The sequence below is a fragment of the Hermetia illucens genome, chromosome 4 (genome assembly GCF_905115235.1).
Source record: "Hermetia illucens chromosome 4, iHerIll2.2.curated.20191125, whole genome shotgun sequence".
Lineage (NCBI taxonomy): Eukaryota > Metazoa > Arthropoda > Insecta > Diptera > Stratiomyidae > Hermetia > Hermetia illucens.
Window position 1 is genome coordinate 120,391,503 of NC_051852.1, and position 27,279 is coordinate 120,418,781.

Here is a 27,279-nt window from a genome sequence, read left to right on the forward strand (position 1 = left end):
AAACCGGGCGATGGGCAAACGGCGAAAAAGTGAGGTTTGCCCGGCAGCGATCTGGTGCGGTTGTTGCGAGCGAGCGAGATGGGTGGCCGAGACGCCCGGCGAGCATGCCGCGCGTAGCGGGTTAGAGCGAGCAGAAGAATTGTTTTCGCATTTGTTTTTGGAAATTTTGAAATGTGCTCCCGGTAAAAATGAACCGGAAAACTCGCACGAACCGATTGGTTTGTGTTGCCTGATTGGTGGTAAATTCCTGACAGCAGAAGATTCCGTTTGTCATGAACATATTTAATTTAATGTACAATAACTTGAAGCCTGTGCTTATTAGACATGAACACCCGCTCCTAATATATTCAGTTTTCCAACAATATGAATTTAAATTCGAATTTGCATATAATATATTCAAAAATTGATTAGAATATCTGTTACTTTTCTTTCAGAATCGATGGCCCCGCGTGTTGTAGTTTAAATCGCGATTCTTGTGAAAGGGTTAAATATCAAATATACTATCGAGAAATTTAAAATATTGTGCATGATGGGTGACTATCGCTAAGGTCCAGTGTGACGTTTCTAAAAAATCGATTTTTTACATATTTCAAAAGTACAACATATTGAAAAGGTACCGTCAAACCCTTAGATTGAAATTCGAATTATTTCTAATGTTATAGCATAAAGAATGGAGCATCCTCATTAGTAAGATTTGTTGCGAGAAATCTATTGTCAAAACTTTAAACGTGTTTTACTCGAAACCCCGTTTTCAAAGTTTCGGGCAAGCACTCACAAAAAACACTTAACCGAATTAGATGAAATTGGAATCCTTTATTTTACATATTCATGCCGATATGCGGATCGTCAAAAATATTCATTTTCTAATAATAAATATTTTTTTTATCGATTACGATTTCCAAAATTCTTTTTCAAAATTTCGCCATTTTGTTGTTTTTAAAAAATATATGCATATCGAGGTTCCGTAGATTAGAAAGAAATTTATTTTTTTAAATTGGGAACAACGCAGAGGATTGTGTGCTTCCCCGAGTGAGACCATATTTTATTCAAAGAGTCTACTTTAGTCATAAAAAACGTATATTGATTAATGCAAAATTGAGCAAAAAAATTTTTGTTGTATATTTTAAACTTAAATTATGAAATAAAATTTAAATTTCTTGTGTCACAATGTACTATCTTAAGGTGGCGCACTATTTGATAATTGGTTTGATTCGATCGAAAATAACTTGCAATAAATAGTACTTCTTCATATCTACCAGTTTTGGACATAATGAACGCTGAAAAATTTCAAATTTGTCCATATTTATCAAATTTGTTTCTTTGCTTTTAACGGTTTATCGATGCATCTTCGCAAGATAAAGGAAAATTGACAAATCAAACCTCTCGGCATTCTGATAAACTTTCGAGGTATTGAAAAATAAGGTTCATCGATATCCCGCTATTTTAATACAATGTACATACTGTTTAGCGCCTTTCATACACGCCGAAAAGAAGATCTCTTAATTCGCCATCATTAATGTCGCAACAACCTGCTTCAGTAAGGAACATTCCGGTTTTGCGTCACCAATTCGATATTCCTAAAAGCTGTCTGGCGTCGTGACATACCCCAGCGCCCCATCTGATGCAGGAACTTCCACGCTTTCTTCTTTGTTTTTATAGATTTTCCTGGCTGAATCATCCCCAACCATACGGATTAAGTACCGTTCACCGGAACGTATTGAACCTGATTTTATCCACAATGAGACGGCCGTGCTATTGTTTATAATTTTCGTCGTTATGTAGGCTACGGAACCTTTGATCGCTTACTATTTAATGACTTCAAACTCTCTCTTCGAAGTTACCATACACCAAGGTAACTACGAAGAGAAGTATCTTAACTGCCATCTAAATCGTCGTTACTAGTATTTTCTTAGACCTGACGAGAGGGGGGTTGCTATTCTCCCCGAGAGACATGGCCCTTTCCCGCCAGGATGAGGAAGTCATGCGGAGGGTCTTCCTCTTCAGCCCCAATGACAACCCGTGGGTTGCGGATACTCAGAGCATTTTAAGGTTGTGTTTGTAAAATAAAACCTTATTAAAATCGGTTCAATATCTGTCTGCCCGCCTGGCACACGCACTTTCCACAGAAACGGCTCTACCCATTGACACGAAATTTGGTCAGAAGGTGAGGACTGTGAATACTCATAGATGCAGTAAGCTACATCTTTCTACATTTAGGGGGGGGGGGGGGGGGGGGGGTCCTCATACATGCAAGGGTGATGATTTCTTTAACGGAACTATCTAACCGAAAAATCTGAAAAAAAATCATGAAGATGCCTCTATATGGTGTCCAGACCTCAAAATGCTCTCCATATCGATATCTACTCAAATTAAGTTACTAATAGTATATTATTATTTTTTGGGGGGTTCCCAGCCGCTTAAGTTTATCATAGAGTTACAAAAATTTGCAATTTGCAAAAATAAAGATTATAGTATAAAAGGGTAATATAGGTCCCAGGGCGAAACGTGGATTGGTACCCACGATGGAGCATAAAATCTGGGAAAAGCCTGCTGAACCAACACCAACAGCTACTACCAAACCCTATCTCCACCTCCACGTGGTAATCGCTGGGAGTTCTTTCTTTATGAAAAACTGCAGACGGAGAAGGATGAAGGCGAGTCTCCCGCGCCTAAAAACGGGACAAAATGTACCAACTGGTCCTCCAGGTTTGGGGTTGGGTAGGGCTGACAACCCTATACGGAAAACCGATGCTACGAAGCCACGAAAGGAGCCTCGGACAGGATGGACTTTACAACGACGAACCCGGCAACGACAACGGATTAACGATTTGCGCATTTTCTCATGGAACGTGCGCTCCCTGCACAGACCGAATGCTGCTGAGTAGCTAGTCGATACCCTGTCCCAATATAAGGCTGATGTAACAGCGCTACAAGAGATGCGACGGACAAGGACCGGGTTCCTGGAGAAGAGCCGCTACACCATATAATATAGCGGCCATCCACTAAACCATGTGCTCGGAGTAGGTTTCTTAGTCAACCAAAAAATGAAACCTGCTGTTATCGGATTTGAAAATATAATCAAAGGGCTTATGCACTCTGCGTTTGCGAGGCATGTTTAGAAATATAAGCTTCATAAACTTTCACGCCCCTACAGAACGGAACGGCTGGTTTGACGATAAATGTAAGCTAGCAACGGAAGGGAAGAATGCTGCATACCGAGTAATGTTGCATTCTCAAAGAACGCGGGCACGCGCAGAGACTTATTACGAACTCCGTCGAGTGGAGAAGCAACTTCACAGACCCCAAAGAGCCCAACAAGTCTGTGAACTAGAAAAGTACAGGGAGCAACCGCACCAGGCGCGGAAGTTTTACCAACAAGTCATTAGAATGAAGCCGTATACACTTCGATGCTCATCCTGCCGAGACAAAGAGGGAAATCTGATTTCCGGCAGAATGGGCATATTGAAGCGATGGGTTGAGTACTTTGATGAGCTACTGAACAACTAGAACATCGGCGAGTTGGAGGTCCCGCCAACTGAAGACGATGGACAAATATTGAAACCACCAAGTTTAGGAGAAACAGTCCGTGCAATTCATCGGCTTAAAAATCATAATTCGCCAGGAGCCGATGGAATTACAGCCACATTGGTTAAATATGGAGGCGACCAGTTACACCAAGTGGTTCATCAACTTGTGCTCAAGGCATGGAGCAGCGAATCAATGCCTGACGATTGGCAACGAGGCATTGTCTGTATCATACATAAAAAGAGAGATATCACACAGTGCAGCAATTATAGAGGTATCACGTTGCTGAGTACTATCTATAGGATATTCTCCGTTATCTTGCTAGGCCGAATAGCCCCATACGCCCAGAACATCATTGGCCCATACCAAAGAGGCTTCACTCCAGGCAAATCAGCAACAGATCAGATTTTCTCTCTGCGGCAAAACTCTGGAAAAACTGTTGGAATATGGACAACATTTGCACCATCTATTCATCGACTTTAAAGCCGCCTATGATAGCATAGCCAGGGTAAAACTGTATACGGCCACGAGAGAATTCGATATCCCGACGAAATTGATAAGACTGACTAGGCTGACCCTGACCAATGTGCGAGGCCAGAAAAAAGCAGCAGGATCACTCTCAAGGCCATTCGACATCATCAACGGTCTACGACAAGGGGATGCCCTATCATGCGTCCTCTTTAACCTGGCCCTCGCGAAAGTGATCCGTAGTGCTGAGGTTAATGCAAGAGGTACGGTCCTCTTTAAGTCCACCTAACTACTGGCTTATGTTGACGATATCGGCATCATGGAAAGAACCACCCGAGACGTACAAACTGCCTTCATCTAGATCGAGCAGGCGGTGCGATATCTTGGGCTGCACATCAATGAAGGCAAGACAAAGTATATGGTGGCAACGTCAGCACCGAAAACCAACCAACCTACAACATCAAATCGCATTGGTCAAACGAGAACAATAAAGATACGAGACTACAACTTTGAGACCGTTGATAATTTCTCCTAACTAGGGTCGAAAATCACAACCGATAACAGCTACAATGATGAAATCCGCGCACGGTTATTGTCAGCCAACAGAGCCTATTTCAGCTTACAAAAACTGTTCCGCTCGAAACGTCTCATCATAGGATCAAAGCTCTTACTGTACAAGGCGATGATCTTGCCAGTCCTCATGTATTTCTCGGAGACTTGGGTCCTTAGCAAGAAACATTGCAAACTCTTGGCCGCGTTCGAGAGAAGAATCCTCCGAAGAATTTATGGCCCCCTACATGAGGATGGACGATTCTGTAGCCTACATAACAACGAAATTTATGAGCGATACCATGACCGTCCGGTTGTGGATAAAATCCGGCTCAATAGGTTACGGTGGGCGGGTCACTTAATCCATATGTTTGAGAACGATCCCATCCGGAAAAGTTATAAGGGCAATATCTATGGTAGAAAAAGAAGACGAGGCAGACCCTGTCTAAGACGGAGCGATGGCATAGGTCAGGACGCCAGACAGCCTTTAGGGATATCGAATTGGTGGACCTCGGCGCAAAACCAGGATGCCTGGAGTTCCTTATTAAGGCAGGCCTAGACCGGATACCGGTTGTTGCGCCGTTGATGATGATGAGTTATTTTCCAAGGCAAGGAGTCCATTCTCACTAATAAAACAACAAAGTTCAATTTTTGACAAAAATATAATGAAATTTTATTAAATATAATTCAAATATTGCTTATTATCATAAAATTTTAACATTTGAAGTTTTCTAAATCAAGTTTTCGCCATTTTTGCTCAAGTCAGCATGCTGCAAATAGAAAATTATAAATTATTTATATAATTGCCCCTACATACGGCGTTTCGATAAAATTAATATTTTCAAAACTCACTCTGGGACGAATGTTGCCCTCTTATCCTCCATTATCCTTCCATTTAATTTATCATTTTTAGTGGAATCACCACTAGACGATCGGTCTGTATTCTGTCGATGAAAATTGTTTGCCATGTTTAGGATGTTCTCACCGATTCGACGTTTGTCCATTTCTTTTTGTATTGACTCCGGTATATTTGTGATGTTTGTGGACAGGCGGCCATCCAATGTCTCAGTCTAAAAATGAAGTTATTATGAAAATTTACCAGATATCGTGCAATTGCATGCAATGGTCAAAATTATACTTTAGGTTTCTGGCCACCGTTGGATTCCTGATTTGGATTCGTCCAAATCTCAGAGCCTCCTTCCAAAGATGGCGTTGATGATATAGCTGGTTGAGATGATATCAATGGTGATCTTACACATACTCTGTAATAGTTTTCGAACAAAAATCTTTTCAAGGTGGTATTGTAATAATTATAAAGATAATTGAGGTAAATGAACCAAATAATGTTTTTGTTAATTATATTTGGTGATGGGATGCGTTTTTCCACTTTTACATTGACAGGGCATACTTCCTGCTCGCGTAGTAAAAAGTGCTGAAGCCATACCGACAGAAAAATTGAGGCAGTGAGTCTCTAACTCATTTTACTTTTTCAAAAAGAAAACGGTATATTTCAATCCTTCATTTTATACTCAAAGCCCTCCCTGCTTGTAGGTGCCTAAAAAGCTTAGAAATGTGTGCGTTAGCAACCTGAAAATTTCTTGCTAACGTTGTCAGACTATTGTTGACAGCGCCACAAGGTGTGTCCTCATAACCTGGGAGCCGATTTCTAATAGGATCTTGATTGCGAGATTTGGGTCCACGCAATTCAGGAGACATTGTGATCGTGATGGATGATCTGAATGCCAAGATGGAATCTGTAAACATCTTACTAGGACATGTGATCGGGAGGCATGCTCTTCTTGTCCGCAACAGTAACGGTGAAAGATATGTAAATTTCTATAACTTTCACCGCCTCGTCATCGACAGCAAACTGTTCGAGCACGGGGCCTATTATATATTTCGATGACTGCGGAAACGTTTATTTTGCTACTGTGTTCCGCATCATGAACGAGATAACCGCAAGTTTCTTGTTCACGATAATGAGCAGTTTAATAGGTGGAACGAGAACTTCACCAGGACTCTCAATCATAGAAGACCTGTTGAAGTTTCTCCTCTTGTTAAGGATATCGCAAGCCACCATAACACGCGGTTGTGGATTGTTCATCCAAACAGTAGCGAAATTATTTTTGCCATAAACGTGTCCTGTGGAACTGTTTCTTACAGCTTCCTGGAGATTCTGCTTTCTGCTGTCTTTGGTTTATTTGAACATCTTGGGAATCTAAGGTCTTTCCCATTGACTGGAAGAAAAAGAGCACCTGTGTTGCCGTCTAAACCTATCGATCACATTAATACTTTTCCCATTCTTGTGGGATAGTATGCGGAGTTTCGATTCTGACTCCATTTGCTTTTAACAGCGTAAATAGGGATTATATTTGAACCATAGGAGGGTCATTCTGAAGAACTAATAGTAATTATTAGAGTGGCATATGATGGTGTGGAAAGTTATATGCTACATCAAGGTGAAATCTCGGAGCAAGTTGAAGTCGGAAGTAGAGTCTGCCTGGATTTAATCCTCTCATCGATGCTTTTTTTCTGTTGTCGGTAGCGTCCTTCATGCTGATTTGGCTGGAAGACGTGAAGGGGTTCGGTGGAATATGTTATCGTTTCCCAAACACCGCGAATAGGCTAATTGCATCTGTTTTCTTTCTCACCGAGGCTTGGTTTTAACACCAACATCAAATTGGGGTTCCTTCGTGTCAGAGAGAACTCTGGGCTGCTATGCGGCTGTTAGGGGGTAGTACATGGAAAGTGACGTGACACTGTCACTTGCTAAATTGAGCTTCTATTAATTTGTGTTCGAGTTGTGTTATTCACTGGCCAGGTACCCATGTACCCGTTGATTTGAAGGCAACAGTGTTAGTTGATAGATCCCGCATTGAGGAAGGTCGACAGTTCTATGTCGGCTATGTAATGTAATGGGATCCCCTGTCCAAGGATGGTCGAATAGTGGCTCTAGAGCCACATGGGACAGAACACGTCTAGGTGTTAGATTCTAATCGGTTAAAGGAGAAAGGTTGCTTCATACTAAACACATGTGATACTATTCACTCTAGTGTGATACGGATATCCAAAATGTTAGATTATAATAAATTTGCACAAAGTGACAACTATAGCCTATTATAACTTTGTTAGTAATAGGGCGATTGGCACCATCATGGTGGTATCGTGCTCTATATACTACTGCAAAACTTGATGATTCTAAACTTAAAGGCGGTTTCCAATCAATTTCTAAAAAATATAGTAATATATTATTTTATCCGAATTGACGCAATCTTACCAGAACCCAGACTTTATCCAACACTTGCACTAAGGGCCAAGCATTAGGTTTGAACGATCCTATATACTTAAAAGATAAAGGGGATTTGGTGGTGGTGGCCGGTGTTCGGGTAATGGGAGAATCCATCGAGAACTCTCTACAACATCGAACAGATTAGTGTACTTCTGCATCGCTTGAACCAAACTCGGTGAGATTCCCAGGGCATCTAGAGAAGCCGTGAGGGATTTAGATACAATGCCTATAGCTGACAATATTATGGGAACTACAACAACCTTCTCGAGAGGCAACATATTCTTGATTTCCGGAACCAGTGGCTTCTAGTTCATCTTCTTCGTCAGGTATTTCCTTTCAAGTTTGCTACTTTCCAGTCCCTGCCTTCCTCCTCTTGTATTAAATGTCAACAATGAGGCCAGCTTTAGAAACACATAACTTTATGGGGTGAACTTAAAGTCAGCGTAAATGTTAAAGTTTCGTGTCAATAGGAAAGACGTTCCTGAGAAAATCGGGGACAGAATGGAGCAGTCAGGAAAGCAGACAGCTAATAATTAGGGACCATTTCGTGGACAGAAATTTCTTCTACGACACCAATGCAAGCACTGTTAAATATTTGGTTGTGTCAAGGAGTGCCTTAAGAATGGATTCTGGGTCCATTATTCTTTAGCATGATGTATGCACTATGCACCAAACTCCGGGGGCAAGCTACCCTTATTGACTAGACTGACAAGATTGCAATTGGGATAATAGACAGACATCTTGAGGATACCGTCTGAGCATGTGAAATATCGGCCAGGCTGATCAACAAATGGCTAGTATCACATGCGTAAAAGTTGGTGCAACACAAGGCTTTGCAAGTGAGCAGTCGCAGGTTGAAAGAAGTTTTAGGGATTCGTGCGTCCTGTGATTTGGGGTTTGAATCCTAAGTCAAAGCCTTCCCTGCTTACCGTAAGAGGCGACTAAAAGGCATAGAAATTTGGGGGTTAACAAATTGGAACTCTGGAGAGTGTTCCGCTCTTCCTTATTACACTAATGGCAGTGTGCTTTTGTACTCTGGAAAGCGTCCGTGGATTTCTACAACTTCCATCACTTCGTCATTGGTGAATATAGAGCCTACCATGAGGTCAGATGGGCTGAAAATCAGACCGAAAACTTCGCGATCAGCAGTAGATTTAGAAGTTTTCTTCTGGATGTGCATAATAAGAGAGGCGCTGACAAAGGCCTCAAAAGGGATCACTATCTGATGGTTGCTTATGTTCGCTAGCGTGTTGCGTAAGCTGCGAGCTCAACATCGACCGTTTGTATAATCTAACTGTCGAAGAGCAGATATACTGATTAACCACCTCGCTGGGTCTGACGGCCTCGCCGCAAAGCTATTTACCGCTGCACCTGCAGTTACTGCAGATCTGCTGCTTCCGCACATACGGAAATCTTGGGAATCGGAAACCTTTCCCAGAGAGTGGAAGAGGGGATGATCGTTAAGATTCCAAACAAGGGCACCCGTTTTGAGTCTGATAGTTGCGTGCCCCCCGGGGAAATTAATAGACATTATCAGAGTGAAAAATGTCACGTGCTGCACCGAGGTAAAATTTCAGAGGATTTTGAGGTACAAAGCAAAGTCCGCCAGGGCTGTATATTCTCATCAATATTATTTCTTCTTGTTATTGGGAACGTTTTCCATGCTCCCTTGTCCGGAAGATCGCTTTTAATCTTTCCTCTAACAGTTCGACTGCACTGATGACGACTCCTTGGTCTTTCATCGGGTCATGGACCTTAACCAAATGGCTCTGAATTTGGAAAGAGAGGCAAGTAGAGTTGAACTAAAGATGTACACCAAGAAAACCAAGATTCTCAGGCTAACGGAAAGTGACACCTTTTACAAGTAACCATGAATGATGGCACCCAGGTGTGGTTGGCGCACTATACCCCACCAAGAGGTAAATGGCAATCATACGAGCCCGTTAAAAGTCGCTAAGGCATTCAGAACAACTTTCGACGGACGATATTTCGTAGTTACGGGAATCGTGCCTTGATATTTCGCTGACAAAATGCAACGATTGCACAGCTGCAAGGTACGCAGTGGTCACAATGCCGAGGCTGACGACGGAAGAAGAAAATGCGCACGATCAGGATATGGAAGGAACGTTGGGATAATGCTCAGAAAGGGAGATGAACACACAAGTTAATTCCAAATTTCCACCTTTGGGTTATGCGCAGCCATAGAGATGTTCAATATCACTTGACCCAGTTTCTGACGGGCATGGCGGATATCACCGGTATTTACTTCTTTTTGGATTTGGCGATTCTGCCTTCTATCCTGAATCTATGACTGAATATCAGGACCCGGAGCACGTTCTCTTCGTTTGCCCGAGATTTGTAAGTGAAAGGGAAAAGCTTGACGTTCTTTTCTTCTTTTTCTTCAGCCTTTGCCCCGTTCACAAGCGGGGTCGGTTCGTCGTGATTAGTTTCGGCATTTTATTTTATCAAATGCCTGATCCGGATGCAATTTCGAGGCTTTTAAATTCCCATCCAGCATATTAAGCTACCGTTGTTTCGGCCTGCCTTTTGGTCATTTACCATCGACTTTGTTGTTCAGACCAAAGTTGGAAAGTGAATTCTCATTAGGGCGAATTACGAGACTATACCATCGCAGACGCCTCTCTGAAAATTTTTCCACGATCGGTGCAACTCCATATCGATTACGGATATCCACTTTGAATGTGATCAAAACGTGTCACGCCACTAGTGCAACGTAATATCTTCGTCTCCATTACCGCAAGACGCCGTTTATTGTCTTTTGTAGTTGGCCAACACTCAGAACCATAGAGAGCGACAGGATGGACGACATTGGGGTAAATTTTAGATATGAGACGTTCGTTGATACGTCGATCACAAAGAACTCCAGTTGTGGAATGCCACATCATCCAGGTTGCATTAATGCGTGAAGCAATTTCATAGCGCAGTTCTCCATTGGCTGATAGGGTTAACGCGAGTTATTTAAATCACTCAGTTCTGGGCCGGTCACTTCCGCTGACAGTGATTGTGCCTATTTCATGGGGATCGGTTTTCAAGAATTCAGTTTTATTTAGATTCAATCTGATCATTCCATTTTTGGATAAGTTGGTCGAGATCATTTTTGCTATTAGATGCTAGGAAAACATCATCTGCATAAAGCAGTGTATAGGGCGCTGAACATTGGATGTCCCGTGTGACGGTGTTCATAACAAGAATAAAGAGGAGTGATGAGAGGGCGCTACCTTGATGAACACCAACAGAGACACGGAGCGATTTTGATACACTTGCCACACTTCGAACTTTACTTTTCGGATCGTGGTAGAGCAATTGAACCCAGCGCACGAGTTCTTCTGGCACTAAGTGTTGTCGTAGAGCATACCAAATGAGTTCGTGTGGTACACGGTCAAACGCTTTCTGTAGATCCAGAAATGCAATGTAAAGAGGACGATGCTTCTCACGGTGTTTTCCACGAGTAACCGCGCAGCGTGTATTGCATCAGTAGTTCCGCAGTTCTTAACAGATCCGGGTTGGTTCACGGTTATTTCAATGATTTCGCGAATACGGTTGTCAAGAATGCGTTCAAAAACTTCATGGTATGGGAAAGTAACCGGATCTGACGGTAATTTGAACATTCTGATAGACTACCTTTCTTATTCCATATTGGACCTGTGGTATTTTCTTGCCAGTCAGATGGTGTTCTACTTTCCTGAATAACCCTATTAAAGGATTCACTGAGCCACAGTGTTGGGTCCCAGCTCTTCGCTTTCCAGATTCCTCGATTTCATTCGTTGGGGAGACAATTATAAGTGAAGTCGATTATTCCGCAAATGTTCGAATCCTAAGAAGTGTGGAATGTCGTTAGTGGCACCAGAAGTTGTATTCAGGAGGAGCTTCGAAGGTTAGTGCGCCTACGAAAAAGCGACAGGGAGGGGAAATTTCTTATCGTAGGAGTAACCTGGTAGGACTTCAATCCACCCTACAATGTATTATCTATAGATAATAGTGAGGAGAGGTGATTTCAGTGGGTTAAATTCCAAAAAAGTTTAACATCAAGCCCTAAAAAATAGTTTGTTTGAATGCTAATTGAAACTTTAGGTCGATACCTCTCGGATTATTCTAAAGTTAAGATAAAAACGACATTCTACTTTCTAAGTACATACATCTCAGACAAACACCCTCGAGGAGTCGATTCTTACACAACCAGCTATTTTCCAAGAAGGTTTATTGAGGCTGTTAAACCTCTTTTTACTATTATTGAACGAGGTATTGAGCCGCCGTTCGTAGCCATTGAATGAGCTATGTAAAAGAGCACCCCCTTACAATTACTTGCGAGGTACCGAACTGAGGGCTAAATGGACCAACCATGTGCGATGCTTCTAATATTGTAATATCCCTTAGACGTCCTCATAAAGATAACTCTAAGAAAATAACAATCATAATAAATGTCAGATACTCAGCGTAGAATTGGTGAAATGGGGGGTATGGTTACTAACAGCTGTTTCTAGCTTGCTTTCTATTCATTGTCTTGCAGTTTTGAAGATTCTAAAAGCTAGAAGATCATCATTGAAATATATGTTTATTAACAAGATACGGGATAATGGTGCTTAGAACATGAAAATGAAATAAATCCAGAATCTTTCCAATTTATATTACAATTTATTTTCTTATCTTCGGATACATTAATATTACTCCCTTGCTTATTTAGCCAATATATTAATGCACGATACTTTGTAATTACTGACGTATACTAATCTCACTCAAAATATCTACACAAATTACTAGAATTTACTTCATTATCGCCACTGATTTTCATGATTTTTGTGCGTCAGATGTAATATTTAAAGTGCTTTTATCGGGGTGAGTGGAGCTATCTGATCCAGTTTGAGTTTCTGTTTTTGATTGTGACGCTCTAGAATGATAACAAGCATGAACAATTTTTTTTAGCAATTAGATAATCAGGTAACTTTTATGTTGGTGTGTCTATTTACAAGAGCAAGAATGAATATGCAGAGGAAATATCTATTTGAATTGGAAAATTTCCATGATTGAGTAATGGGGCTTAAAACTGCTAATTAGGTATAAAAATGTTTAAATCGGCTAGAGGTAAAACAGATCATGCTAACACAATTTATCAGATCATAAATTAGTTCGTGCCCTTCCTTTCACTGCTTTTTCGTGAAAGTTATTACTTTATTTGAAAAAGATCATTAAAGGTATGCTATTTTTCATTAGTGACACACCTATGGACCTCGTTTTTGGCATCTTCATATGAATGGATGTGCTGCTCATGCTGACCATGTGCCATAGGAACAAATAATAATCGGAAAATGCAATAACTTGTAAATATGGTATGACGGTTAGTTGTCCAACAAGTCGCCGGCTACTGTCATATAAAAAGTTACTATGTCCTATAGCGGTCGTTTTGTCTTTGATATTAGTTTCAAACCAATTTCAGTCGAAAATGGCCTCACATGCTCATTCTTCGTCTGCAAACTTTTTCGGCACGTGGGCGTTGTTTGGTTTCAATGCTAGCATTATCATTTTTAAGGTTTTGTGTGAAACTTTTACTTTCTATGTAATTTCGCGAATTCTAAAACGTGTAACATATCAATCCGTCAATACCACAACAAAGTGGGCTCATTGTAAAATAAAACCTTATTAAAATTGGTTCAACGTCTCTCTGTCTCTCCGTCTGCTTGTCTGTCTGTCTATATATTTTCTGATTGAAGGCGGAAAGCTTCAAAAGCTACCGCAGGCTCCTGCCACACTATTATGTGGGACTCTTACCCACTAAAAGCACCTTCTTCTCCTTTCACTCTCCCCGCGGGACACCCATTTGGTATTATAACGCTGGGCTGGATCAGAATTTATTCTGGACTCGTGTTGACATTCGTGTTTCTCTTGCGTTCATTCTTTCGGATGACTTCTTCCTGCCTAAGCTTCTTTCCGATGGCTGCAATCATCTTTTCGACTTCGGTCCATATCTCCTTTGCTTTTACCATATGTTCTATTATATTGTATTTTCGGGAGTAACGGATATCCCATATAATTTTGTGAGTCCAGCGGCTTTTTTCTGACTCGTCCCACTTCTCCTGCCATTCTGCGACAGCTTCAGTGCATCTTCCCATATTGGGGCTGCATACAGTAGAACCAAACCGACTACATTCGAAATAAGAAGTCGACGGCTCGGCCTTAGACCACCTATATTTGGTAGCATTCTCGCAACCAGCGCTCCGATGTTATACGCCTTGGTTGCTGCACCCTCCACATACAATCAGAAGTTTAACCTCTGCCTAAGTACTTAAGCGCAGGCTTGGAATGAATTGTTTGCGTTCCAATTTTGATCTTTATGGAAGTGCGCTTTCTCCGCTTGGTAATAAGTACTACTTCCGTCTTATGTTCTGCGAGCTGTAGACCAGCATTCTCTAACCAGGATTTAATCTCATAGACTGCTTCATTTGCGTGAAGCTCGCCTTCTTGGAGAGGGCATGCAACAACCGTCGCACCAATATCGTCCGCGAAACCAATGGAGGCCACACCAGTAGGCAGGTCAAGCGTCAGTACTCCGTTATACATAATGATCCACAAAAGTGGCCCTAGGATAGACCCTTGTGGAACTCGGCATGTCGTTTGGTATAATTTCATTCCTTCATCTGATTTGCAGCAGAGAACCCTATCGGTTAGGACGTCGAACTTGGTGAGAAGGTGGGAAATGTGGACGTGCAGATATGCAGTGAGTGATATCCTTCTATGCTGAGATTCAGGGGGGGGGGGTCCCGATACACGCAAAAGGGGGGTGTAACACTTTTTTTTCGTCGAATATAGTTATGTTGGGTATAAAATGGAAGGCCTCGATTAGTATTTTTCGAAGCTGGTCTTAGTTTTTAGATTTGCTAGAAAGACGGGGAGTGGGAGGGGTGGAAAGGGATGATTTCTTCAGCGGACCCATTCTCAAAAACTACCCAACTGAAAAATCTGAAAAAAAAACCTTAAACCGCCTCTATATGGTGTCCAGGTCTCAAAATACTCTCCACACCGATATCTGCTCAAATTAAGTTAATAATAGTATATTACTATATTTTTGGGAAAATTGAGTAAAAATCCCCGTTATGTTTATCCTAGAGTTATAAAGAGAGAGTTGTAGTAGTATAGAATATAATATGAAGCATTTTATTCCCAAGCTTGATAAAAATCATACTATAACTAACAAAGTTACGGTAGCTCAAAGTTGACTTTACCGTGTAAATTAACTGCAACTAAATAATATGTGGAGTCCTGCGTCCGCATCCACTTGATGACAGACCGAACTACCTTGGAAGCAACTTACTTTCTCTCTTGGGGTTCACGGGCTTTTCTTTTTTGGATTTAACTTACTTCCTCTCTTGTAGTCCACGGACTCCTCTTTTTTGGGATTGACACCCAAGTTTATCAAAAAAGCAACTGACCTTATCACCTTGTCAGTGCATTCATCTGAGGGTACGCTCAGAGCCTAGCTGCATACGGACGGGATCGTCCGGGGGGATTCGTTGAGTTCTCTTTAATTTTGCATGCCACTGAACCTCCTTTTATGGTTTCGCAATAAATTATACCTACCTATCTACGTGCTAATTGCGAGCTGACACACTTAGTGCACTTAGATGACGTCAAGCTGTGTGTTGGTACTGATGAACACCTTAGAATTCTGTTGCGAATAGTAACTATGTTTAGTCATCTGTAAATGTCCTCACGAGGAACATGCAGGACATCGGTGGCCTCCAAATCCAAGCTATAACCGAGGCAGAGTTCTACAAATACCTAGGAATTATGCAAGGAATCCACGCTAAAGTTGGTGATCTGAAGGATAATATTCTGTCCGAATTGCTGTAACGTAAAGCTGTATTGAAATCGGCACTCTCGGGGAAAAATAAAATAAGCGTACTGAATGTGTTCGTTATCCGTTCACTGGTTTATGCATTCGAAATATTGCCGTGGACGAAGACCGATTTGACAAACGTCCAGCGGCGGATAAAGACTACTATCTCCAAATTCCGAATGCACCATCCAAACTTCGCCGTGGAACGGATGAACCGGCCTCGTGACATTAAAGGCAGGGGTATGATTTGACATTCCGGCACAACATCATCAGCAAGTCGACTCGCAATTTTACAGCAAAAAGCAGATGAGTCCCTTGCATGCAGCTGTTTGTAAGTCAGATTGCGGGCTAACTTGACTTGAAGGATCGATTTTTCAATCCTCTGAATGAGGTAAAGTCAGATCAAGAGCGGATTGATGAATGGTAGTCGTATATATCGTGCATTGACTCTGGCAGCCATTTGTCGAACATTTGGCTATGTGCTGGGGAGCTCTTTGCTGAAACGGAGGGATTTATGTGTGTCATTCAGGGCGGTGTGGTCCCCACCTGAGCTTATAAAAACCTCATAATGAAAGTGTTAGAGCACAAGGCTGTCGTACGGAAGATCGCAGTTCAAATCTGACTGGTGGCAGTGGGATTTGACGCGATTTGACGTCGGATGAAGAAGGTGCATTATGAGCCACTGGCTCGGGAAGTCAAAGAAATTTGGCGTCTCGAGAAAGTGACAAGATTGTGACAAACCAAACAAAAACTTGATCAACAATCAAGAATACAACAAAGGTCCGTTTCCGGTCCAAATTTCTGCAACATTTTTATGGATGATGATAAGATGTGTATCAAGCAAATGCAGGTGAATTTTTCTGATGTGTTGTCTAACCAGTTCAACTGACAGAAAAGCGAAAGCTACCAAGAAAATGGAAGAAAATTCCATTTCAGTTTCCTGAGAAGGATATAACTAGGGCTTTAGATACATAATTACTTGCAGCCTAATACCGGGAACACAAGCAGATCATAGTCATTCAATAGTTAGGCCGAGTTTTATATACTATATAAAACTAAATAAATTCATGAAATTCAAATCTCTATCTTGGTTCGCTATCAGTGAATAACAAAATGAAAGCCACAAAAATACTAGGTATTCAATGGCCGTATTTTATTTATTATTGTACCGAGTAGTTCAATAGTTGGAAAATCAAGAAGTGTGGACGAAACGTGATTAGGCGAAACAATAACGAAATTGATATAAAATATATGTAAGTAAGATACATATATAGTAGCTAAACAATAGTCGATATTGTTTAGTTATAATATACCAACTTAACTTGGGACTTCAGTTCTTACCGTGATGCCCGCACTCCTCCTCTACTGTGCTGCATCAACTGCTCTTGGGGCGATCCATTCGTCGGTCATCTTGGGAGAGTAGATTTCACTCCATGGCGTAGCCAGCAATGCAAATGTCACCCCTCCTTAATATGTGACCCATCCACTGCCGTTTCCGCCTCCCGATAACATCGCGTATGGGAGGCAGGCCTGTGCCCTGACCAATATTCGGCGGTATCTTTTTTCTTGTGACTTGATTTGAATTTGAATACCCATCCGACCCAAAATTCTAACGTAATCGTATATTATCATTATCGTTGAAGTTTAAAAAATTCTAACTCACATTGAAATGATCCTCACAATTTAAACCTGACTTCAAAGAAACTGGATTCCGTCGGACGATGGTGAAACAGCCAAAAAAACCTTTTTGCTGGATTTTTTGAGTTATTTGTGCAGCAAGGCACGATACAATATTTCATCATCTACTTTGGCATTTCATGCGGGAAATTAATGTTGTTTTCTTGGCTCGAGTTGTGACATCACACAACATGGCGCCGGCTTATCAATCAGTTTGAATTTGCTTGAAATTTAAAATGCTGATAAATTCAAAAACACAGTTTTTTTCGAAAACTTGATGTCCGTCATTAGTGAAAATAAGGCGGAGCTATTCTCAAACAAGGCGTTTCAAATCTGGAAGATCGTATATCGGCACGATATTCTTCAGACTGTACTACTTCCACCCCCGACCCCGTCGTCAATGCAGAATAAATATTCCAAGTAGATTCGGCAGAAAGCAAAAGCAACGCTTATCACATTCCTTGGGATGGTCATATTACTCCCTTTATCTCAATTTGAGGGACTACGATGTTTAATCAGTTTTGGAAGTGCTTTTTCCGTGTTTTGTATTAGAGCCAACCAAGCTCAGTTTGAAGCTGATTAAGTACTTAATGTCATTTTTAAATACATATCTACTATATATTAATAGGTACTTATCATTTTGTTCAGTTTTACTGAAATTACGTTAAAAAGTATTTACCGCCATTATTTTAGGGTACTCGATAAATTTAGTTTAAGTTAACTTGGTTGATTTATTTATTTCCTTTAAATATTTAGAAAAAATGAAGTAGGGTAATATGTGTGTGATGGGTGATAAGTGCAATTTCATGTTGTGTTGACAGATACGACTATAAAAATGATACTTACGAATTCACATCCTCCAATTTCTTTAATAAGCGTTCATTTTCTCGACATACGACTTCATGGTCATGTAAAATCATTTCTCTAGTGGAAAATAAGTCCGAATTTTCATGTCTCAGAGCTTTGTTTTCAACCATATATAATTTCACAAGTTCTGCCAACTCGGATGCTTCCAATTCCGCTAAACGCTCCAGGTCTACTTTGGGAGCTTCAGGGATGTGCGTTCGATCATGACTAGAGTCGGTTAACGCTCTAAGAGCAAGAGTCTCGTTTTGTAAATTGAGGGCTGCTTTCAGATGTTCATTTTCGATATGCAAAGCGTTTACGTCCCGTTTTAAACTTAGTATCAGAGCTTCTCTTGGATCCATGATAATGATAGGCTTCGTTCGTATTCGTTTAGCACGAGAAGCATACCTAAGGGTATTTAAAGTTTCTGCGTAGTTTGAATAGGCCGGTGAAACGCAAGCTATCTGTATAGAGAGAATAAACATTAAGGAATCGGGCTTTTTTTCAAGTAAGAATATTCACCATTAAAGTAACTCCATTGCCTGCCAGACTATCAGCCAAGAGCTTGGTCAGTTGACTATCTCGATATGGGATGTGACCTGATCGCTTCTTATTGTCGCTAAGAGATGCAATGCAGTATCCTTTATAAAAAGGGTCGTTATTAAAATGGAATGCAGAAATAAACTTTGTTGACCTCACCTAGCACCATCAAGCTTTTATTGATGTTATTTGCCTCTTCGAGGGTCGTTCCTTCGCTCATAGTCTTTTTTGTCATCTCACTCCCCGCTAGATCCACAAAATGAATTTTTCCTTGTTTTGATATAAAAACTCCACCTTCAGCTTGTTGTTCTGATGTGATATGAACTGTGAGCATAGTATGCGATCGTGACGAGTGATCGTTCATTTGGTGGGATCCGACAACTCGGTTCCGCATGCCTAGAAAAGACCCATTTCTCTTCATAGTATTATATATGAATTTAAAAAAAAAACAATATATTTTCTCCAAATGGTTAATAAGGTGTGAGTACTTAGAAAGGATGGTGCATTAATCCTTTTGCGTTTTTTATTTACCAATATCCTTTTTTTGCATTCATTTGGTAAATTCTTCGAAACCACAAAACCAAACTTCTTATAACATAAACCAGAATTAGAATTTTTCAATTCGTCCTTAATAAATATTAAAATTTGCAATTAAAGCTTACCTTCCTCAAGAACAGCCAATAAATCATCAAGTTCTTCACAATCGACAGTAAATAAATTTTCTACGTAGAAACCTCTTGACTTTTTCGACCATCTCACCGCTAGTGGTTTTCGTGCTGACCCTGGGTTCAATAAATCTATGACCTGCATTCGATAAAAAATTCATAATAAACCAACGTGAGTATGAATACAAAGGCTGGCATGTCCTGTTTGAACAAAATAGCAAACGGCATTTTAAACTGATTAAGGATTCCACGCAAATAGAAGCGGCAAAAGCATTGCAATTTGATTAATATACTTTAAAAGGATTCAATCGATACAATTCCTACATACACTATGAGAACCCCTGAGAGTTAAGTACCTTTTATTCATGAGTCTGACGTTGTGAGAAGTATTTGGTTGAGTTAAAATTCTTATAAGGCATATTTACTAGTATATTTTAAAGGAAGGATACTGCGAAAAGCCTTTGAATTGGTGGAATGTACTCGTACAAGTACCACTGGTAGAAATCAACAAATTCACAAATCAGTTAAGTAGGGTTGAAGCTAGCAATGTGATCTGTCCTAATTTGCTTTCCAATAAATGTAAATTTCACACTATCAAATTGTTATCATAAAATTATGAAGCTAATATGGCTATAGAAAACATGGGCATCTATAAATAATTTGGTCTTTGTTCAAAAAAGAGGACTTAAGAATAGAAAACATTGACCAGCTCGTATCAGAGGCGTTGTGGAAGTCTCTGCGAAAAATGAAGTACTAAGAGTGTAAATTGATGCCAGAAAACGGAACAGTACCCTTTGAATCCACTAAATTGGGTGTAATGTATTAACCGCATCCATCACCGCTAAAAGTTACTAGAACATTGGTCTTTGTACTATTCTCAGTAAAACAAAAATAAAATGCAGAGATTTAAACACTAAGCAAGGGAGCGAATGGCTCCCAAAAATATCGACATATGCGCCCAAATACACCAGGGGTATCCCTAAATAAAACTAATCTGTTCGTTTCATTTCCCACTGAGGACAACCAACAAGTTCGACACCAAAAATCATGCTGAAATCAGAGAGAGATAAATAAAGTATAGTTGGAGCTCTTTTGATGACAGGTCCCACGATAGGCCCCCAAGGAAATGCATTCAATGTCGTTAAAAACAAAATGATCGTGTTGAGATATTTAAAGCCTAGGGCGTTCCTCTCAGTCGACTCGGCAGGATGGGCCCCGATCCTGTCGACCACAAACTCAATATAGTGTTGTCATTGCCGTTCCTGAGGGTTTCCGCAATTTTACGACCAGCTGATGAAGTGCATCATTTTTTCGTACGATTCACTTTTTCGCTGCATACGCACTACAAACAGGTCAATCTGACACCGAGAAAGATGCCTTTTCGATATAAAGACCTATAACGTGCCTGGTGATGATTAAAGGCCAAAAACAAACGCACAAAGCCGACGCTAACGCATCAATTTATTTGCGATTGCCAACTCACCACAAAAGTTCTGCTACCTCCTCTGTTCTTATTTCTCTTCCGTGTCTATTTCCACGATCACGGCGCCCTTTACCCCTCTTCTAGGTGCAGTCTGCTCCAAATTTCCCACCATGTCTCTTCTTACCCCTTCCTTAGTTGAGTTCCTCATTGGTAATTTTGACACCATTGACAATTTGGTCCCGATGGGGTTCCTAACCTCTTACTTATTAACTGTCAACAATACATTTCCCTCCCTCTGTATATAACTTTCAACAAAAGCCTCGAAGAATGCTAGTTTACTGATCATTGGAAAAAGGTTCATATTATCTCTATGCTCAAAACCGGAGACCCTACTCTATGTGTAAACTACCGTCCCATCTGTCTTCACTCCTATTGCTCCAAAATTCTCGAGAGATACGTCAACGGCAGGCTGATCACATACTTCTCTCACCGCATATTAGAAGAGGAGCATGGTTTCGTGAAACATACTGCTTCAAACCTTCTAGTCCTTACCAAGTTCATTGCTAAATGCCTTATATTATAACAGGCGGTACACACTATTTAAACCGATTTCTCCAAAGCCTTTAATACCATTGACCACAATATTCCCTCCAAACTCTCTCTATTTAACTCATGGCTCTCCTCCTACCTATCTAACCGTTCAGAAAGAGTTTTTTTTCATGGTTAATCAACGTTCACTTCTTCCCCAAGACTGTCCTTGGCACCCTCCAATCCTTATTTTATTATTAATGATATCCCCCCATCTTCACCTGCCCGTTGGTGCTTTATGCAGACAACCTTAATTTTTATCTTGTGTTTCATTTTCGCTGGACTGTACCCTTTTGCAGTTCAACCTTGACACTCTGGCTTGTTGGTGCGCGATTAACAAGCCGACACTAAGTGACACTAAATGTCTGATTTTATGCTACTTTCCGCCCCGACTTAAACTCAATCCTCCCCTCCTTAACACTTTTCAACTTCTCGAATATTGCTGTGTAGTCTGTTCCCCCTTTCGCAATCGTGACTGTGGCGCTTTTGAAACTGTACACCGCAAATTTATCCGGACTATCTTTTCCAAGAAAACTTCTCCGTCTGGACTAGCTTTTTCGGCTTCGCGCCTTCAATCTCTACTCCCTGTGGTAACACCGCATCTTCCTTAGTATGTGTTCCTTTTTGAAACTTTGTAATTGCCTGTTGGACTGCTTTGTTAACTCTGATATTATTTTCCGCATCGCCTCCCGTAGTACAGGCTGTGCGAAGATTGTTGAAGACCACTTCGCGGAGCTTAAAATCTACTTTCACTCCCTGATCCCGCAACTACTTATATCAATGCTAGAACGCCCTATAGCTTACATCTTTCGGCCCTGTTTCCTTCCTTAGTTTTAAGCGTAAGTTAAGCCACTTATTTGCTGCTCCTTCTGAGCATAATATCTAATTAGAAATAAACTTTTCTGGGAATTATTCGTTAAATAAATAAAAAAAACACTCCTTTTTCTTAATTTCTTCGTAGAGAATCTGAACTCAAGACCTGGGCGTAACCTTTGATGGTAAGCTCCTTTTCAACTGCATACATTTTCATCGACATCGTCAATTATATTTCTGGAATATTTGTCTCTATTTTGCGTTCTTTTTCAGGTGCCTTGGTTCTTTTTTGAATGTTGTTGCCTTTTTTTATTTCTTCCGCACCGAGTCCCCTTTTTTGAAAAACTTTCCCAGCATTAACTACCGATTTTTCTTACCTGTAACAATGCGGAACCTTCTTTGATATGTATATGCATTTCAAGCATTCTAATGGTCTGATGGATTACTCATCCTTTTCTTAGATTTTTTCGAATAAGGTTTTAATAAGGTTTTGTTTTACATAAAGCCTTAAACCCTATCCGAAAAAGCAACTAATCAGATGCCGAAAGTTTGGTCCTTCAGGTATAAAAGGTTTTGTGGAGTTTTTATGTAATAACGGTTGGATACATGATATTTCCATCCGTGTATAGCTCGCAGCGTATAAGTGTGAATTGAATATGACCGACTATGTATTCACCTCAACTTAGCTGAATGCCATTTTAACTCTTAGGTTGCAGTAATTGCACTCGAAAGATGCGACTTTCACCTTGTTAATAATAGTAGGATTTCCACCGAAGTTTCCAGGATCATATCCGATACTATTGCCTATTGCGCTTTATGGTTGTTGGAAAAATGGTGGTCTGCAGTAGATTTCCAAAATATAATAATATTCTATTATTGACCTGTTTCGGATAGATATCGAGATGGAGAGGTATTTTGAGATCTATATCCGATGTACAGGAACCATCATGATTTTTTGAGGTTTTTTGGTTGAGAATGGGTCTTTGAAATAAGTGACCCCTTTCTAACCCTTCTTGGTAATAGTCATGACAAAATAATCTACCCCAACCAGCAGTTTAACTAACCAACCTCATTGGCAATGAAATACCGAACGCATGAGGCGTCGGTTTGTGGGTTGCCAATTAAATAAAGGATACGCATCATGTAGCTAGTAAACGAAATAAGGGTTCAAGGATTTTTAAAACTATTTTCGGACATAATAAACTTGTTTGAAATAATAAAAACTTGTCTCTCCTATTCGCTAGTGTTAATTTATTGGTCTTGCAAATTCCGATATTTCGGAAACCAGTCTTGTTAGCACTGATGTGGTTCCCGAAATATCGGTGTTTGTAAGACAAATTAATTAATAAGCTTTTATTATTTTAAATAATTTCATCGCTAGGAATATCACGTATTTACACTCAGATACTAAATGGTTTTGTTAGTATTATCGTATAACTTACATTTTATGTTTTATTTTGAACCCAATAGCGCCTGCTGTCTTTCAATCAATGTAAGCATCAACTAAAAATATGTCGAAAGTTTCATATGTGCTATTCACTGTTTCGTATAGTATAAAGCACTCACTAACAATAACATATGTAAAGGAGACTGTTACATATCTTATTGTTATTTATTCCCATTTCAATTTTCAGCGAGAGTTTGCTAAAGTTTACTATCATTACACTTAGTGCTGTGCAAGAGATGAGCCTATAGAAGCAGAACAAGCACAAAGATAAAAACAAACGTTCATGATGCAACTAGAGTATGAATCCGAGATTTGAGGTCGAGAGGCTGAGGCTCAATCCACTTTTCTGTAGCACACAAACAGGCTATGTCTGAAAAGGCATTGAAATATGTATGGAAATTTTTCCCAGAAAATTTTGCCTAGTATTAGCTGGGTAAAATCAGATTGAAAAATATTTTTGATGATTTGATGTCAGATAGAGAATTGATTGGAAGGTCACTTTGCAAGGCTTTTGTAGGTTTGGTATATTTTTAATTCAATTTTAATTTTAATCACATAGAATTAATTATCTACTTACTTTTTCATTATAAATTTCCAAAAATGATGCTTTTAATATAAAATGCATATCCTTGTGTTCTTGTAAGCGTTGGAAGAGGTATACAAACGAGCGGAAGATCAATCCATGGCGTTCATCTTTTGGATTCGGTTTTCCATGAAACTGACATAATTAATATTAGAGACTTTTATAAATTTACAATTCTTATAAATAACAGTTATTAGATTAACACTTACCAGTCCTGGTGGCCCGGTGAGTGTATGGGTTTTTCCGGAACCTGTCTGCCCATAACAAAACGCTGTGCAACTAAATCCCTCGATAGCCATTTCAATGAGACGTTTAACTCCTGAATATTGCAAAATATCATCTTGGGTTGCACCAGGTTCGAACACAACATTATATGTGAAAACTTTTATGTTGGGTCCACCATTATTGCCCATAGCTTTCCCTTCACACTGAAATGTGTTTCATTGAGAAGCACGGTTAGATCATTGTAGTGTTATATGTAGACAAAAATATAACCCATATAGTACTCGTATATGTATGGTAAGAAAATACTTTTGATTATGGAAAAGATATTAATTATAATTTTTGCATGCAAAATTGGGAACAATCCAGAAAAGGTTTGGTTAAATGCATGGTCATGGCTGGGATTCAGAAGCATATTTGGCATATTGTTGGTTTAAATGATTTCTGAAAACTGTGTCAATATTGGTTTTTGACAATATATTTGAATAAAGATTCGCATTCGGTGAATAATTTCCGCATATCTAATGGTTTGCTTGCATAGTAGATCCATATAATTATTTTACCCCCCCCCCCTTCCTTCTCTTTACAAACTAGCATTCTTATGATTACGAGCAGTCCCAAAATTCACAATTCTAATATCCTCATCCTTAACCTATAAACTTAAAATGTAATTGTTTTCAACGAAGCATTTAAATTTTAATGACATGAACTTTTGCACAACCCCAATTCGTTTTACCTTAATTTACTTTCAAGCAAAATTGGTTACAGATCTTTTTACGGTTTTGTGCAAGCAAAATTTTATTAAAATCGGTTCATTGTCAGTCTGTCCCAAGAACTTTTCTCGGGCATGGTTGTAATATATTTATTGACATAAAATTTGATGGAAAGGTAACATTATTTTACGCTGAATCTAAGGGGGCATCGTTCACGTAAAAGAGGGGAACTAGAATCTAATCGACCAAAAAATCTGAAAATTAACATGGCATTACTCTTGTAGCATATCTAGCTTTCAAAATGCCCTACAGTTTGATATCTACTCAAACACAGTTTATAATAACATATCACTATATTTTGTATTTTCCTGCGGGTAAGGTAGCCTCATGCAGTGGAGTCCACTCTCCCAAGATTACCGACATTCAGGTCGCCCCAAGAGTGCTTGGCGTAGAACAGTAGAGGACGCGTACGGGCGTCTTGTGAAGTCCATCGTCATCAGAACAATCGGGTCCATGACCTGGTTTTTACCATTATTCAACACAACCGATTCCTTTTGTTTCTTAGTGACTCGGTTTATCTTAAATTCGACGCATACCATGTGGCTCTTGAAGTTGAGTTCCAAGTTGTCGTCCCTCATAAAATTGCGCCGGATTTCGTAACCTAAATAAATTTCTTTCTGCAATTAACTGGAGCGGTGAGCAGGAAAATTTATCATGCAATCAGACTACCTTCGCGTTTTATGATGAACTTGGAAAGATTCTCCCTTTTTCCGATCCCTTCTTGAGTTTTTCTATGGGAAAATAAGCTGTTTGGTTTGCCGCTGATATCCGTGATCTGTGAAGAGGCTCATACCATATCCTTACACAAAAAGGGAGATGTTACACTGGTCGAACATTACCTGCGTGTGTGTGTGTGTGTATGAGGTGGAGGCAAAGCTTCTGAGCACTCAGCCCGTAGTTTTTCTTTGTACTCGATTTCCCCGTCCAACGGAATATCCCGGATTCGTTTATGTATCGCAGGATTTCCGTGTATGATGCTACCTGCAGCAGTTGGACTACATCAGGACTAAAAATTTTATGTCTGATGCGTCCATAGGCGGGACACTCACATAGAAAATGTTGCGTAGATTCCGCTTTCAGCTAGTGAATTATGGCCAGTCAGAATGCCGACAATACTTCTGCAAGTTTTTCTGCTTTTCGACAGGATAAACTTTGTCGTACGTTTGTTTGGTTCTGACATGAAAAGTTTGGTGTGTCTAGTAGCATTAAGGGTCAGCCATCTGTCATTATGGGAAATCTGTGCCCAGTTTTGGATAGCAGCATCAGCCAATGCTATTGACATCCCAATTGCCGGTTCAAGTTCAGGGAAATTGAACCCTATTTTGCTAAAGCATCCGGGATTTCATCTCGCTCTACACCACAATGGCCAATAACCAGATCCATCGGTGTAGTAGAAGTCAGTATATCCTGACGTTGGCCTCGGCAAATAGGACAAGCCTCTTTAAGACACTATAAAAGTGTGCGATTTAGAGTTTCCTATTGATCTTCTATTGCCAAAGGAGTCCTTAGTAGCCTAGGGAGCTCAACTTTGGCGCTAAAAAGTACATTGAACTTTGTCCAACCCGTTTTCCTAGGATTCCGTCTCTCCCGTATTTTGGAAGAGTTAGGCAACAGTGTCACCAACAGGCCTGTCGTAGTCAAGTTTCCAATGCGTCTCAATAAGGGAGTTGCTGTACTATCCTCTCTGACGAGAGGTTGCGGACACTACCTACTAGCGCTAAATATCTATCCTTTCCTTGATCTCTGAGACTCTAGTTTACTAGCTTTGTCCTACAGTCTATACTGACTTTCGCAAACCTTTGATTGATTTCGTTGACCATTCTATACTTCTCAACAAACTGCGACCGTACGGTTTTCCTGTCACTGCTCTTTCCTGGTTGCAATCGTACTTAAATGGTTAGTTATGTCCAGCTTCCTTCAATGATTCTGGCACGACTCTTTTTTTCATGTATCTAGGGTTCCCAGGGCTCCATTCTTAGCACATTCTTATTCTCGTTTTCCACAAATTATCTTTCTTCTTTA

General features: G+C 40.2%; 1 protein-coding gene across 2 annotated transcripts in view; it reads right to left on the minus strand.

Moving 5' to 3' along the window:
• Positions 1–5,274: 5,274 nt before the first annotated feature.
• The window catches only part of LOC119656295 (kinesin-like protein KIF12), a 72,119-nt gene continuing 50,114 nt past the window's right edge, over positions 5,275–27,279 (minus strand). The window contains exons 3-11 of one of the 2 annotated variants that reach the window (XM_038062731.1): positions 24,472–24,690; positions 24,257–24,397; positions 19,406–19,547; positions 18,903–19,139; positions 18,726–18,844; positions 18,204–18,667; positions 5,681–5,804; positions 5,395–5,612; positions 5,275–5,312 (exon numbers count right to left, since the gene is read on the minus strand). In XM_038062731.1, coding sequence (XP_037918659.1) covers positions 5,300–5,312; positions 5,395–5,612; positions 5,681–5,804; positions 18,204–18,667; positions 18,726–18,844; positions 18,903–19,139; positions 19,406–19,547; positions 24,257–24,397; positions 24,472–24,690 — 1,677 coding nt within the window. In that variant the 3' untranslated portion in view covers positions 5,275–5,299. Of the gene's footprint in view, positions 5,313–5,394; positions 5,613–5,680; positions 5,805–12,441; positions 12,738–18,203; positions 18,668–18,725; positions 18,845–18,902; positions 19,140–19,405; positions 19,548–24,256; positions 24,398–24,471; positions 24,691–27,279 lie in introns of those variants that run through there. The other variant, XM_038062733.1, reaches the window with a different exon arrangement.